At 35.9% G+C, this 12327-nt stretch overlaps 1 protein-coding gene across 1 annotated transcript in view; it reads right to left on the bottom strand.

Annotated features, from left to right (window-relative positions):
- CERKL (CERK like autophagy regulator) overlaps window positions 1-12327 on the bottom strand; it is a gene marked incomplete at both ends in the record, with an annotated part of 50813 nt that overhangs the window by 15392 nt on the left and 23094 nt on the right. The window contains 2 exons of the mRNA XM_082285476.1: window positions 1238-1301; window positions 6217-6348. Coding sequence (XP_082141602.1) covers window positions 1238-1301; window positions 6217-6348 — 196 coding nt within the window. The remainder of the gene's footprint in view (window positions 1-1237; window positions 1302-6216; window positions 6349-12327) is intronic.

The following is a 12327-nucleotide window of genomic DNA, read 5'->3' as shown; positions in this document are numbered from 1 at the left end:
CTGTCACTGTACAATGGGAAAACCCAGCTGAGATAGCAGCATCACAAATGCAGTCTCTCTATTTGTCACCAAAGCTCAGCCATAAATCAGGGGGAAAAAGCCAAATTGACAAAGTGCCTAAATTTTCAGTGTCCCTAAAAAAGAGTGGATAGTAAAAAAGGTAGAGTATATAAAACATATGCCTATGGTCCTTCAAGACAGAATGGTAGCTGGGGAAATCAGAGAAAAGAAATTGTAACTACAAACAAACAGCTTTGAAAAAGAATTAACACATAGGAGTGCTGCTTTCAGAAAGCACTGAGATATAAACTTCCAGTTTACTACTGCAAATCATAAGCTTAAGTTTACTTCATATGCTGTTAACATGGAAGGAACCATAACTCTCCTAGAGAGAAAATCAAGCTCAGAAATTGCATGTTGCTATATTGCTTACATACTGCAATGAATTTTAAAAAAAACTGTTGTCTTGCCATTTCTCCATTTTCACTTCAATTAGGTTTCTGCCAGTCTGAAACAGGCACCACTTGACAAGCAGGTGCTGATTAGAGCAGCAGATTAATGCACCCTGGCATGGCCTTGAGTCCACACCTAACCCACCTGCAGCTGCCTCCCAGCCTGGGCAGGGCGTGCAAGGTCTGCGTGCACAAACTGCACACAAACCAACTCGCCTCCTACCACCACACACAGCGCCCGAAGGGGGCACAGAAGTGCTGCTCCAGACAGGACAGGGGCCTTTCCACCTCAGAAATCCTGGCATCATACTAAGGGTTATATTCTTCCAGCTTCTTCTGCTCCTGTTTGCCCTTAGGTGTGACTACTGGAGGGAAGCCTTACAGGGAAAGAAGTTCCCAGTGACTCTACCCAAAGATCAAAGATGAAACAATTCAAATATGACTCAGTGTAGAAGATATTTGTGAAAGAAGATATAATCCAGGCTTTTTCTTCTTTGTCTTAGTATTCTTACAGAGACTGAAACTTTCATGAAGCATATTTTGGAAAGCTTTATTTTTTTATCTACTGTTACTATTTATTTACCATTATTTATGAATCCAAGATACATTTCTATTGCCAGTAATTAATAAATACCAAAGCATTTAACAGAACTGACTTTCCCAGGTTTCATATATATGAGAAACAGAGTAACTCATGAAATACCCACTAGCATAATTTTGATTGGAATACAAACAAAAATAACATGATGAGGTTTACTAACATTCATAGTCACTAACCTACTTACCCATCAAATGCCTGCAGTTCACATTCTTTAAGTACTGAGAGAGCATGTCCTTCATACTCAGTTACTGCAAAAAACATTAATTATCAGCAGATTAGACCATTTAAAAGGGGTTTAAATTATTTTGCCCATAAGGAACAAAAGAGTAATTCAATTTAGATTATTTTTTAAATCATTAATGCATTAAAAGTATGAGAACTTATATTTTACAGTTATGCTAGCTAAAAGGCCAAACATTAACATTCAGCTGCTATCAGATACATGGCTATTTAGTGTATTTAAATTCAGATAATTCAAGAGGATGTTTGTTGCATCAAGATGCAAGTTTTAGCACTGACACAGTGGGTAAACTTCAGGAAAAGAAGCATATCCTCAGTTAAGATTGAATTACTTCAGGATCAATCAAATTTAATTGCCTTTGTGTTAGGATATGCAAATTGCTAAATCAAAAATAAGAGGAGTTAAACTCAGAAGTATGAAATCAAGCCAAATACCAGTGACAACAGAATATAACACACAGAGGAAGGTGGCACAAGTATACACCAGAGTTCATAGCCTCTGGAGGAAATGAATCTGTCACTCCACATTGATGTCTCTGTGTTTGCTGATACCCTATATAGTACTGTAAATGCCAGTGAAGACAGGATAAACTGGCATACTACAGATGGCACGAAGCATCATAACTACATTTAGCATTTTCTAGGGCAGCTTTGCCAGAAGAGACAGCCCAGCTGCAGCCACCCATCAAAGATTTTTGCTGACTGACATGACACTTGCAGATGGATTTTTTGTGTAAGAATGTGCATCATTATATGCAAAATTACATTAATCTTTCATGCTTGTCTGTCCCTGGTGCTCACATAGTTCAAGGCTTTTCTCCAGTGTTCCTAAACACTGCTAAAATTATTAGTCTTGGTGTCTAAAACAATCATTCCATATCTGTACCTGTTCCAACAGTATTTCTACAGACTACTCAAATGCTGCTTACAAGAACTGAAAACACCCCTATCTCCTCCTATACACACACACACGTTTGTGTGTATAGTGTGTGCATACACCTTTTCTCCTAAAAAATAAAAAACATCAAAACAAAATCAAAACAAAAGTGATACTATTTTTACACTTCACATTAAAAAATTGTATATATTGCCTATAACTTCAAAATCCCCCAACCAGTATGAGCAAAGTTCTAGTGCTTGGTGTTTTGAAAATTCTTAATTATAAACTAGAGTTGTTTTGATTATCTGGAAGGCAAAGATTTATCATTTTGCTGCAGAAACAGCTATCACTATAACAACTTCTGGAAACCATTTACAGAATTTACTTCCATGCAGGGTCTCTCTGGACTATCCAAGCACAATATTTAAGCTACCATATTCAGCTTTGCATTACCAATAGGAATTATGCTTTTATCAGTATCTGTAGGCTGTGTGAAAAGTGACCAATAAAAGTGTGCATCATGCAAAAACGCAGAAAGGTTCAAGTATCTTACCATTGCTTAGCTGTGAAAGAAACTCTTCCCATGAAAACATAGAGTTGGTTACCAGGTTACATGCCTTTTTAAATGAACACGATGACATTTAGAAAGTTATGAGTACAGTCTAATTAAAATGGAACAGTAAATTACATTTATTTTGTAACAGAAAACATGCTCAGTGCTTTCCTATGCTTACTATTACAGAATTAATTCACTCAAAGAACAAGGATGTGAAAATAAAGAGGGCTCATGTCTACAGAGAAATCAAGAAAGACAGTAAAAATGACTAATGTTAACCGGATTGAGAACAACTCCATCCTCTTTGCATCTAATATCTTAAGTTTGGAAATTATGTAGAAGAAATGCTCAAGGCTTAAGATTGGGGAATTCCAAGAAATTTAAAATTTGATGGGAGAATGACAGAGGATCTATTTTGACACACTGTGACAAAAAGACAGTGAAAAAATGAGGTTTTCAGGAAAAACTTTGGGAGAACATATAGAAAATCATTCAAGTAGAAAAAAAAACCTAGAAAAATCCAACACAGACATAAAAAGACCATGTCTAAAAAGTTTTCTGCAGGCTTGACAACCTCCAGAGGGACATGTATAAATCATTCTGATGGCTGGAAAAAAAGCTAAGTGTTTGAATATTTGGCACTATTCCAATTCAGGGGGAAGAACAAACAAACAAAAAAACCTACTCAATGTATTTTGGTAATAGGAGGAAAGCTTCTTTCGTTGTTTGAGAAGGATCCAGATTACATATTTGGCAAAAATATAATTGCAAAAATATAATCACAAAAGTATTACTTAATGATTTTTTGACCATTTCTAACACATAATTAAGAAACTTGGGTTTTTTTTTTCAAGAGTGTTTTGCTCTTAAATGTCAGATAACAGCATTCTGAAGGAAGGACACCAAAGGTGCACCTCCTTTGAACAGAGTCACACATACTCCAAACACTTTCAAGCCCTCTTCACATAGCAAACAAGAACTAAAGGCTTGGCCTCTACACATAGAAAAAGCAATACACAGTTAATTCAAGACTTCCAAACAGGGGATGCTTTCAAGTGATACCTAAATATACTGGCACTCATGTCACATGCTAAAATCAATGGGATTATAACTGCTAATGATAACATTTTTTTTTCATCCAGCATCAACACCAGTTATCTGTTGTTATTTATCATATGGTAAATTTAAACCAATGCTAGTTGTCCAGTTCTCAAGTATTCTTTTTCTTTGTGATTCTGCCCTAAAAATAGGGGTTTGGGAAGACTGTTATTTTTGCCTAGATGTCCAGGTTTTAAGTGTACATAAATGGAAGCAAAAAAGTCAAAAAAAGAAGTGAGACAAGCTAGGATTCAAGTCAGGGTTTCCTTCATTTATTTTTCTTTAATTATGTGTAAGATTTTGCAAGATACTAATGTATTTCTAAAATACTAGCTCCAATTATCACAATTTGCCAGTACTTGCAGGTATCTCAACAGCAGAGTGAGCTTTTGTAGAACTCAATTTTTGGAAGAGTCACTTACCCTAGCAGCCATATCCCAACTGCAGCACAAAAGATTGCCCAATTCATAAAAGAGGCCAGATTTTAACTATTATTTCACCTTAGCTACAGTTAAAAAATTGTTACAGTTTAAATTTGCTAACTCACACTTTATAGTGCACTAAGCACTTCAGAGACTTGCTTACTGCATGTAACAAAAATAACCCAAAACCCCAACAAAACACAATCCACTCCCTAAGACCTTTGGTTCTTTTTATTGAAATTAATATTGCTGCAGCACACAAAGTCATTTGGGGGGGAGGGGGAAGAAAACCCTAGAGAATTTAAAAATAATTAGAAAAAGTAAATGTTACTTCAGCACTCGCTTATTTGCATTCATGTCTTTAGATTGCTGTATGTCCTTGGGTAGGAGAGAACATTTCCACTCCAAACTTCTAAACACATAAGATGTTTGTTCCAAGAGAAGCTACAATGAAGAATAAGATTTTCTGAGAGGAAGCAACAACCAGCTACCAATGTACAAGATGGGCTGAGGAGAGCTGTGTCTTTCAGCATTCCACTGTCAATTTTTGATGGTCTGAGGTGTTTTTAGTAGCCTGCAAGCTTTGTATTTTGTATGCACTAGAAGCTACTTCAGAGGTTAAAATTTGCTATAAAATTTTTGAGTTCAATGGATTTTAGGCTTTAAATATGTCTATGTGGAAAAGTCTAAATGTAAAATATCTTCAGTGCAAAAACGGTACAAAAGCATTCACAATTTCAGTACCTAATGCCATTAGTTATGTAAATACTGGCCGTGTTCCAAAAAAGCAGGAACAGCAAGATGCACACTCCAACTTCACAAAATCCAAAACAACTGTGGGATGAAAAAAAACAGTCCTAGCTACTTGAAATAAAGCACTTAGTTTTATTAGAATATGGTACCGGTGGACAGGACTTTTACTCAGCACCCACCACCACCCTCTTTTTTCCTTTAATGCATAGTCCTTAATTATCTCTACTAGCATTGAAAACTGATGTAGTTTTCTCATTTTGCCTGTAGGAGGAGTGTTAGGCAGCTAATAAGCACAATAGTATTTCAACATTGCCAAAATAACCTTAATTAAAGGATAGGCCATTAAACATTTTTCTGGCTCAATTCCAAAGTTTCCTATTAAAATTTAAGAGGCTAATAATTAAAAAATAAACTTAAAACTGTTTTTATTCCACTAGTAAAAATGTTTTTGAAACCTCTACGAATTATATTCGCAACTTATATTAAAACTTTTTTTAAAAATTGTGACCAAACAAGGGTAAGTTCAATTTCTAACATGACAGCATTATTAGTCTGTTCACACTATGATACATGCCTTCCAGGTGGAAAAATATGTCTGTGAGAATTAAAACTTTTATAAAGCTGCTGGCATTCCCTCTCAGTTAAGTATAGTTAAGAAATTATCACTGCAGAATTATAATACAGACAATCTTTTTCACATTTCTTCTAATGTGTCCTTAATCTTCAATTGATTTTACTTTAAATGGGATAAACAGTTAAAAAAATACATAGATACAGGTAATAAAATTAGCAAGATAATTTTCATCTACCATTATTGTATTATTACATTCTCATGGCTAAATAGGATTTTCTCAGAATAATTTTTGGACTGCAACCTGAACTAGTCATCATTTCAGAAGAAGTTTAAGGAACACCTGCAAGATGAGACCTCTTCTAATTTGCTTAAGCTGAGACTGATAATTTTTCAAGTCAATTACAACAGACACAGGAAAAAGCCTAGTTACTAGTATTGACTGCTATAGGTGAAAAATACTGAATCAGTAACAGAATTACAAAAACTTTTTTTTGACAAAATAAAAATATATTGTGTTGTATTAACTAGAGTTCCAAATGCACTACTTGCAGTCAAAGGCAATAAGGTTTAGCAGTAAATTCAAACTGTGCTTAAGCATTAGTTTCACAAAGGATTCAGCTATGCTTTTGAAGCAACTTACCTGTGACATCAGTTTTTATGTCAGCAAGTTTAAAAAGAGGTGCAACTTTTTCAAAATAAACATGGGTGGCTTCCCTTTTGTGGCTGCTTGGATTAACAAACACTTTCAAGGATTTTGGTCTGTTTTGAAACCCTAGAAAGAGAACACAAAACATTTCAGATTACACATAACCTGACTATTTTTACAGCTTAAATGAATTTCTAATGTCAGAACTGTTCCAATAGTTTAACAGGATAAGTAAATTATAGTTTTAAAAAGTCTAAATTTCTTCTTGCATGCCCACTACTTATCTTTAAATTACAGTATTGATTAATTTTGTGTGTACAGCTAATAAACAGTTGTAGGAACCAGAACAAAAGTACATATGTTACAGCCTAGTTAAACCCTGATTCAGGAGCAGGATGAGTGTGAAGTTAAAAGTTTGGGCATCAAAAAAGAAAAGAAACCCAAACATAAAAATGTATCCTTGTTGAAATTTAATGCGACTCAATTTCAGCAGGCATACAAAAGTAACACCCAACAAAACTGACACCACAGTCCAACACTTTTCTGAGAGTGCAAATCAAACAATCCAAGGGAAATTTCCTTGTTGTGAAAGAGGTACAAAAATATAAAGAAATGGAAAACGTGGCAGTATCATTTGGAAATCTGACAATTATTACTCATTTAGGTCTTTGGAGTAACAACATCCAAGGAAACAACACTGAGAAATACTGCTATGCAAAGCTGAAGCTTGTCTTGCACATTGATCCCATGAAGTAATTTTATTATTTGAAATATGGCATTTTTGTTGAAGAGTAAGTAACTCACACTAAACCAGTAACATTACTTTTCAAGTTCTTTTTTCTAGAATTCCTACAATTGCCATGTTTCAGTGAGATTGCTTTACTACAAAAAGCAAGCAGTAGTGTGCAATAATGCTCTTCTTTTGGTATTTACTTAAAACACACAATTTGAACAATTCTAAATTTTGTTTTAGTATCAGGGTAGACTATCACTTTCTTAGTCAAATAAAAGCTAGACTATCTGGCAAGTGTACTGCTTTCAACATTCAAGAACAAAATTACTAGTAGGCCACAACTCCAAAAGGGAGTCAAGAATGAAAGCACACTTTCCTGCCCCATGAAGAACATTAGTTCAATTTTTACAGCCACATGTACCTTCAGAGTGTCAGCAAGGACTCATTCCACTCACTCTACCTCAAAAACTGAACAGGAACTCAAAGAAATTATAACTAAATACTATTTCAGCATTAAAGAGGAAAGTATTCCTAAGATCAAAACATAATTATAAAAGTCACGGAGATTATTTTTTCATATATTTAAACACACCAAAGAATCTCAAAATGAAAACTAGCACTTTAGCCAGTTTGTGTCAAAAAATTCAGAAGATTTCTTAAAGATACTGAAGGAAATTATTGGATCAGCTTGCTGCTATAACCTCAAAAGCATACACAAAAAATTGTATAACCATATGTATGTCAAAATGTTACACAGGGTGCCAAGTCATGGCACAGCCAAATAATCCTGGAGAATCCTGCATGTCCTCAGTAACAAACACCTGTGTTCATAATCATCTCTTTCAAAAGGAGAAAAAAGAAAATAGGGAACTTGGTGAGGGACTGCAGTTGTGTTGGAGGAAAGAGTTGCTGTTCATGAGGACCTGCTTAGCTACAAGAAAGGTCTGAGAAAAGCCTGAAAATGTTCAATAAAGACAAACACAAAGCCCAGTACTTGAGCCAGCAAAACCTCAGAGCATGGGCTGGGGCTGGGCCAAGCAGGCAGCACCTCTTAGAGAGCACTGGCAGCTCCTGATGGGCAGGAGCTGGACACAAGGGAACAGGGCCACTGCAGCCAGGAAGGGCAAGGGCTCACTGGGCTGCAGCAAGAGGACAGCCAGCAGTGCAAAGGATATCCCTATACCCTTGCTCTCAACATCTTTGGAGCCTGAAGCTAAAAAATTGCATCCACATTCAGGCCCCCCAACACAAGACAGATGAAGTGGAGCAAGTCCAACAGCGGACTGTGAATACAACGAGGGGCCGGAACAGGCCACAGGGGAGTCACTGGCAGCCACCTTGGACAGCCTCAAGGACAAAATCTACCTGAAGGTTTTCCTTAAGCATCTACTGTGGGAGTAACAGGCCACCAAGCCAGGCTTCCTACAGGTGCAAGGACAAAGAGGCAGTGGACACAAGTGCAACAAGGAATATCCCAATGTGAAATAAAGAAAATCGCCCTTCACAATGAGGGCAGCTAAGCCATGGATGACATTGTCCATCCTTAGAGATTTTCAAAACTTTTCTGGACATGGCTCTTAGCAACGTGATCTTTATTAGAAGCTCACCTGTCCTGAGCAGGAAGCTAGAACAGATAACCTCCAGAGGTCCATTCCAACCTAAATTCTTCCTGATTCTCTGGAAACAGCAACAAGGACTGCAGGTATGTACTACAGTGGAATTTCTTATTACAGGAATTACAACATAAACAAGGAAGACTAAACAAAAGCTCCCAAAGACTATTATTACATATAAATAATCATCATAAACACATAATAATGCCTTAATTGAAATCTACTAACTGGTATTGCTGCAGTCTTTTAGAAGTCAGAAAAATATTAAGACCAAAAAATAATTTCTGTGACTCTATCCTTTGCCTAAAGCATCACTAAAAATTAAATGGAAAATTGTAAGAATAAGGATTCCTGCTTCAAAAGAGAAAAGATTTAACCAAATCCATTAATGTGCTGTCATGTTTCTTATTTACAAGAACCTGTGATCAGCTGCTCCTCCTAATACTCAACCCCCCACCAACACCCAGAGCTAAAAAACTGTAAAAAATGACTTCAGTCATGGATATCTAAGTATACCTTGAAACTTACAAAAAACAAACCAGAAACACCGCCCCAAACATACAAATATAAGAATATAATACATAAAGCAGTGGGAAAGAATAGGAAACAGTTTGTAGAAGAAGAGAAAGCAGCTGAAGTATCAAAAATTCTGTTACCCAGACAGTGTGAGTTACAGTACTGTGAAACAGACATCAGGAGAAAACTGAAGGGGATAAAAGCAAACATCACTACCTCACTTCAATGTTTTTGAGTACTACATGTAAAAATTTAACCCTAGGTGGTAGTATAAAGTTTCAGAAGAAATTCTAAGTAGGCAAAAGAAAATAGACTTTTCAGTTGGTGGGGGGAAAAAAATCCTAGATTTTTGAGGAAATGGTTGAATTTAATTTCTTTTTAAAGAAAAAAATCATTCATTAAACAATTCTAAACCAGAAACTGTATTTATGATTATGTATATTCGGCTATGGCTGAAAAGTTGATCAGAGCTAAGACATAAATCCTAGCAAGATTTTCAAGAACCAAATGCATTCACAGGATGAAAGTATTACAATATTCTCTTTATGACTATTTGAATATCAATTTACTTTTTTAGAGAGATAAAATATTTCATTCACAGACTTTTTTTCAAACAAGGCTTTTGAGCAGAGATGGTACACTATTGAAGTGATTTTTTTTGTGACAAATAATTGCCAACTGACATGAAAGGATGATCACGACAAAATTTATTACTTTATCATTCCTGGTGTGCTCTAGACACATTAAAACACACCAAACAACTGAGTTTAATGAAAGCATATCCAGTAACAGCCACAGATTAAACTTTCACACAATATTATTGTGAAGCTTCTTTAAAGTGTTTTTAAATAATAATCTTTTAATTGTCTTTAAACAGCATCTATATGAATGAATCAATGTCATTGACTACCGTGTGCAACTGATCCCAGTCTGCCAGCCTTTTGGGGCTCTCCTAACTGGTATTCTGTTATTGTTTTCTGTGGCTGCTCCATTTGAAACGAGCCAGCAGCCCAAAGCAGGAAGGCCAACTGTTCCCCCAGTACTAACAAATGTGCTAATATGCACTAGTTTAAACTTGATCTATCAAGTGAATCAGTGAACCATGAAGGGTGGTGGGTCAATCAGGGTGTTCTGAAAACAAAGGCTCCTAGGGCAGCAGAGACGCTGTGCTCAGACATACATCTGTGCTGCTTTCAGGCCTCGGCCTTAGGAAAATGGGTTTATGTTACAAAAGTTAAGAGCCTGGAATCATGTCATTACCACCTACATTTATAAATACTTTATACAACATTAGGAATATTATACATGAGAAAAACTAACAATATGAGACAGAGTTGTTAGCGTAACTATGGAGACACCACTGTTAATATTAACTAACCTAAGTTAATGTTTAACATTAATGGTTTAATTAAAACTTCATGCATGAAGTTTCAGGCATTCATATCGAATCCCAGTGTGATAGATACTGCAGAGCAGTAGATAAAAATAAAATGCACTTCATGCTTTTTTTGCTATTTTACCATATATTCTTAACCACATTTACTGTCTTTTGTTAGTTTACAGTTTTTAAGTAAAGCTTTTTCAAATCAACTGTAAGTCTTATCTTGTTAAAAAAAATGGATGATCATTGAAAACGGTACATTTTCTCTCATTTTTGAGCCTGTCTCAACCCTTTAAGAACCACTGTGTATTTGAATGTGCAGAGGATTTTAGATGAAACAGTGAATTCTACTGACACAGTGTGTCCCCACATGCCATGCCCGTAAGTCCTTTACAAAAAGTTGTGTATAAATGGAAATCACTGAGAGTGGGCTGTGCACCAGGGCTGACATGAGATAACAGCACACTAGACCCTGTCTAAGCTGCCCTTTGGGGCCTTCCAGGAGCCAGCCCAGAGCCAAAGCTCCATAGGTGCATCAAGATGGCAGTGGTTATCTTACATCAGTTTAACAAACATGATGTGCAGAAGATCAGGTTTCAGGAACACCACATCAGTGAGCAAGCTCTTCATATCTAGCTGGCATGCACTGGAACAGCAGCAACATTAGGCAGAAAATAAGAACTTCTTTAAGTATGGGAAGATGGCAGTACATCTATTTAGTTACCCTGACACGCACACAAAAACATAATAGCAGTCACTGTAACTAAATTCTAAACAGTTATGTCTCTGTGTGCTCACCTATATGATAACAGGCTTCATAAAAAATTATAGCCCAGTTTAAACTGAAGTACTCTGAACACAAATTTAAAGCAACAGAGGACACTCACGATGAATATAATAGAAATGAACAGGGAAAAACCATGTATGAAACATTCATGACAGACACAGATCACACAGTAAAAAGGAAAGTGTACATAAAATTTCAGAAAAAATAAAATCCTCATTAGAAGATTAGAAATTCAGATAAACTTTGGCTCATATCATCACTGATAAAATTGCTATTGTTGTTCCTTAATTAATGTATATGTATAAAAATCTAAAAACTTGTCAAAGGGTAAGATAAACAAGTAGAAATTGCATTTATCTGCAGAGGAAACACACCTGTCAGTAACATGTACTCCCATTTGTCAGAATGTCTAAATATTACTGACCAAATATATATATATTCTACTTTGATAAATCACCTGCTTTTAATTTGCTCCAGCCCAAAAAAAAAAAAAAAAAAATCCTTCCAGTAAATAATGCAGCAGTTAATGAAAAATTACTTTGTGATCAGATAGACTGGGGGAGGAAGGAGGGCAGGGAAGTAATTTTCACTATTTTAGAAGGATAAAACCAGAAGCAGCCAATTTGAGTTTATTAACAATGATGAGTCCAGCACTAGGACAAAAAGAAAAAAAAGCTGCAGCAAAAACTACGAAAATCCATTACTGTTTCACACAGAAATACCAGTCACTGAGAAATCAACAGAAGTCAACTGCATTGTATACTTTTAGTTCAAACATAGAAGAATATAGACATTAGCAACTGGTATTAGGAGGGGTTTGTGCGGTTATTTTTATCACTCTGAGTCCTGTTTATTCCTGAAGTGGAAGGCAAGGAGAAAAAATGTACTGATCAGAGATCAAAAAATCTGTACAAGGTCTGAGCTTATGGAGAAAGACTGAAGCAGAAACTTGAAACAGCATTACACAGAATACTTTTTTTTCAGGTTCAGGTGGCTTCCAATTACAAGGCTATAAAACAGAGACTGCACCTCGAGGTCAAGGCAACCTGAGCTAGAGATACTGCAGCTTTTTTTT

Source organism: Coloeus monedula, assembly GCF_965178545.1.
Source record: "Coloeus monedula genome assembly, chromosome: 7".
Lineage (NCBI taxonomy): Eukaryota > Metazoa > Chordata > Aves > Passeriformes > Corvidae > Coloeus > Coloeus monedula.
This window is presented reverse-complemented; position numbering and strand designations above follow the sequence as displayed.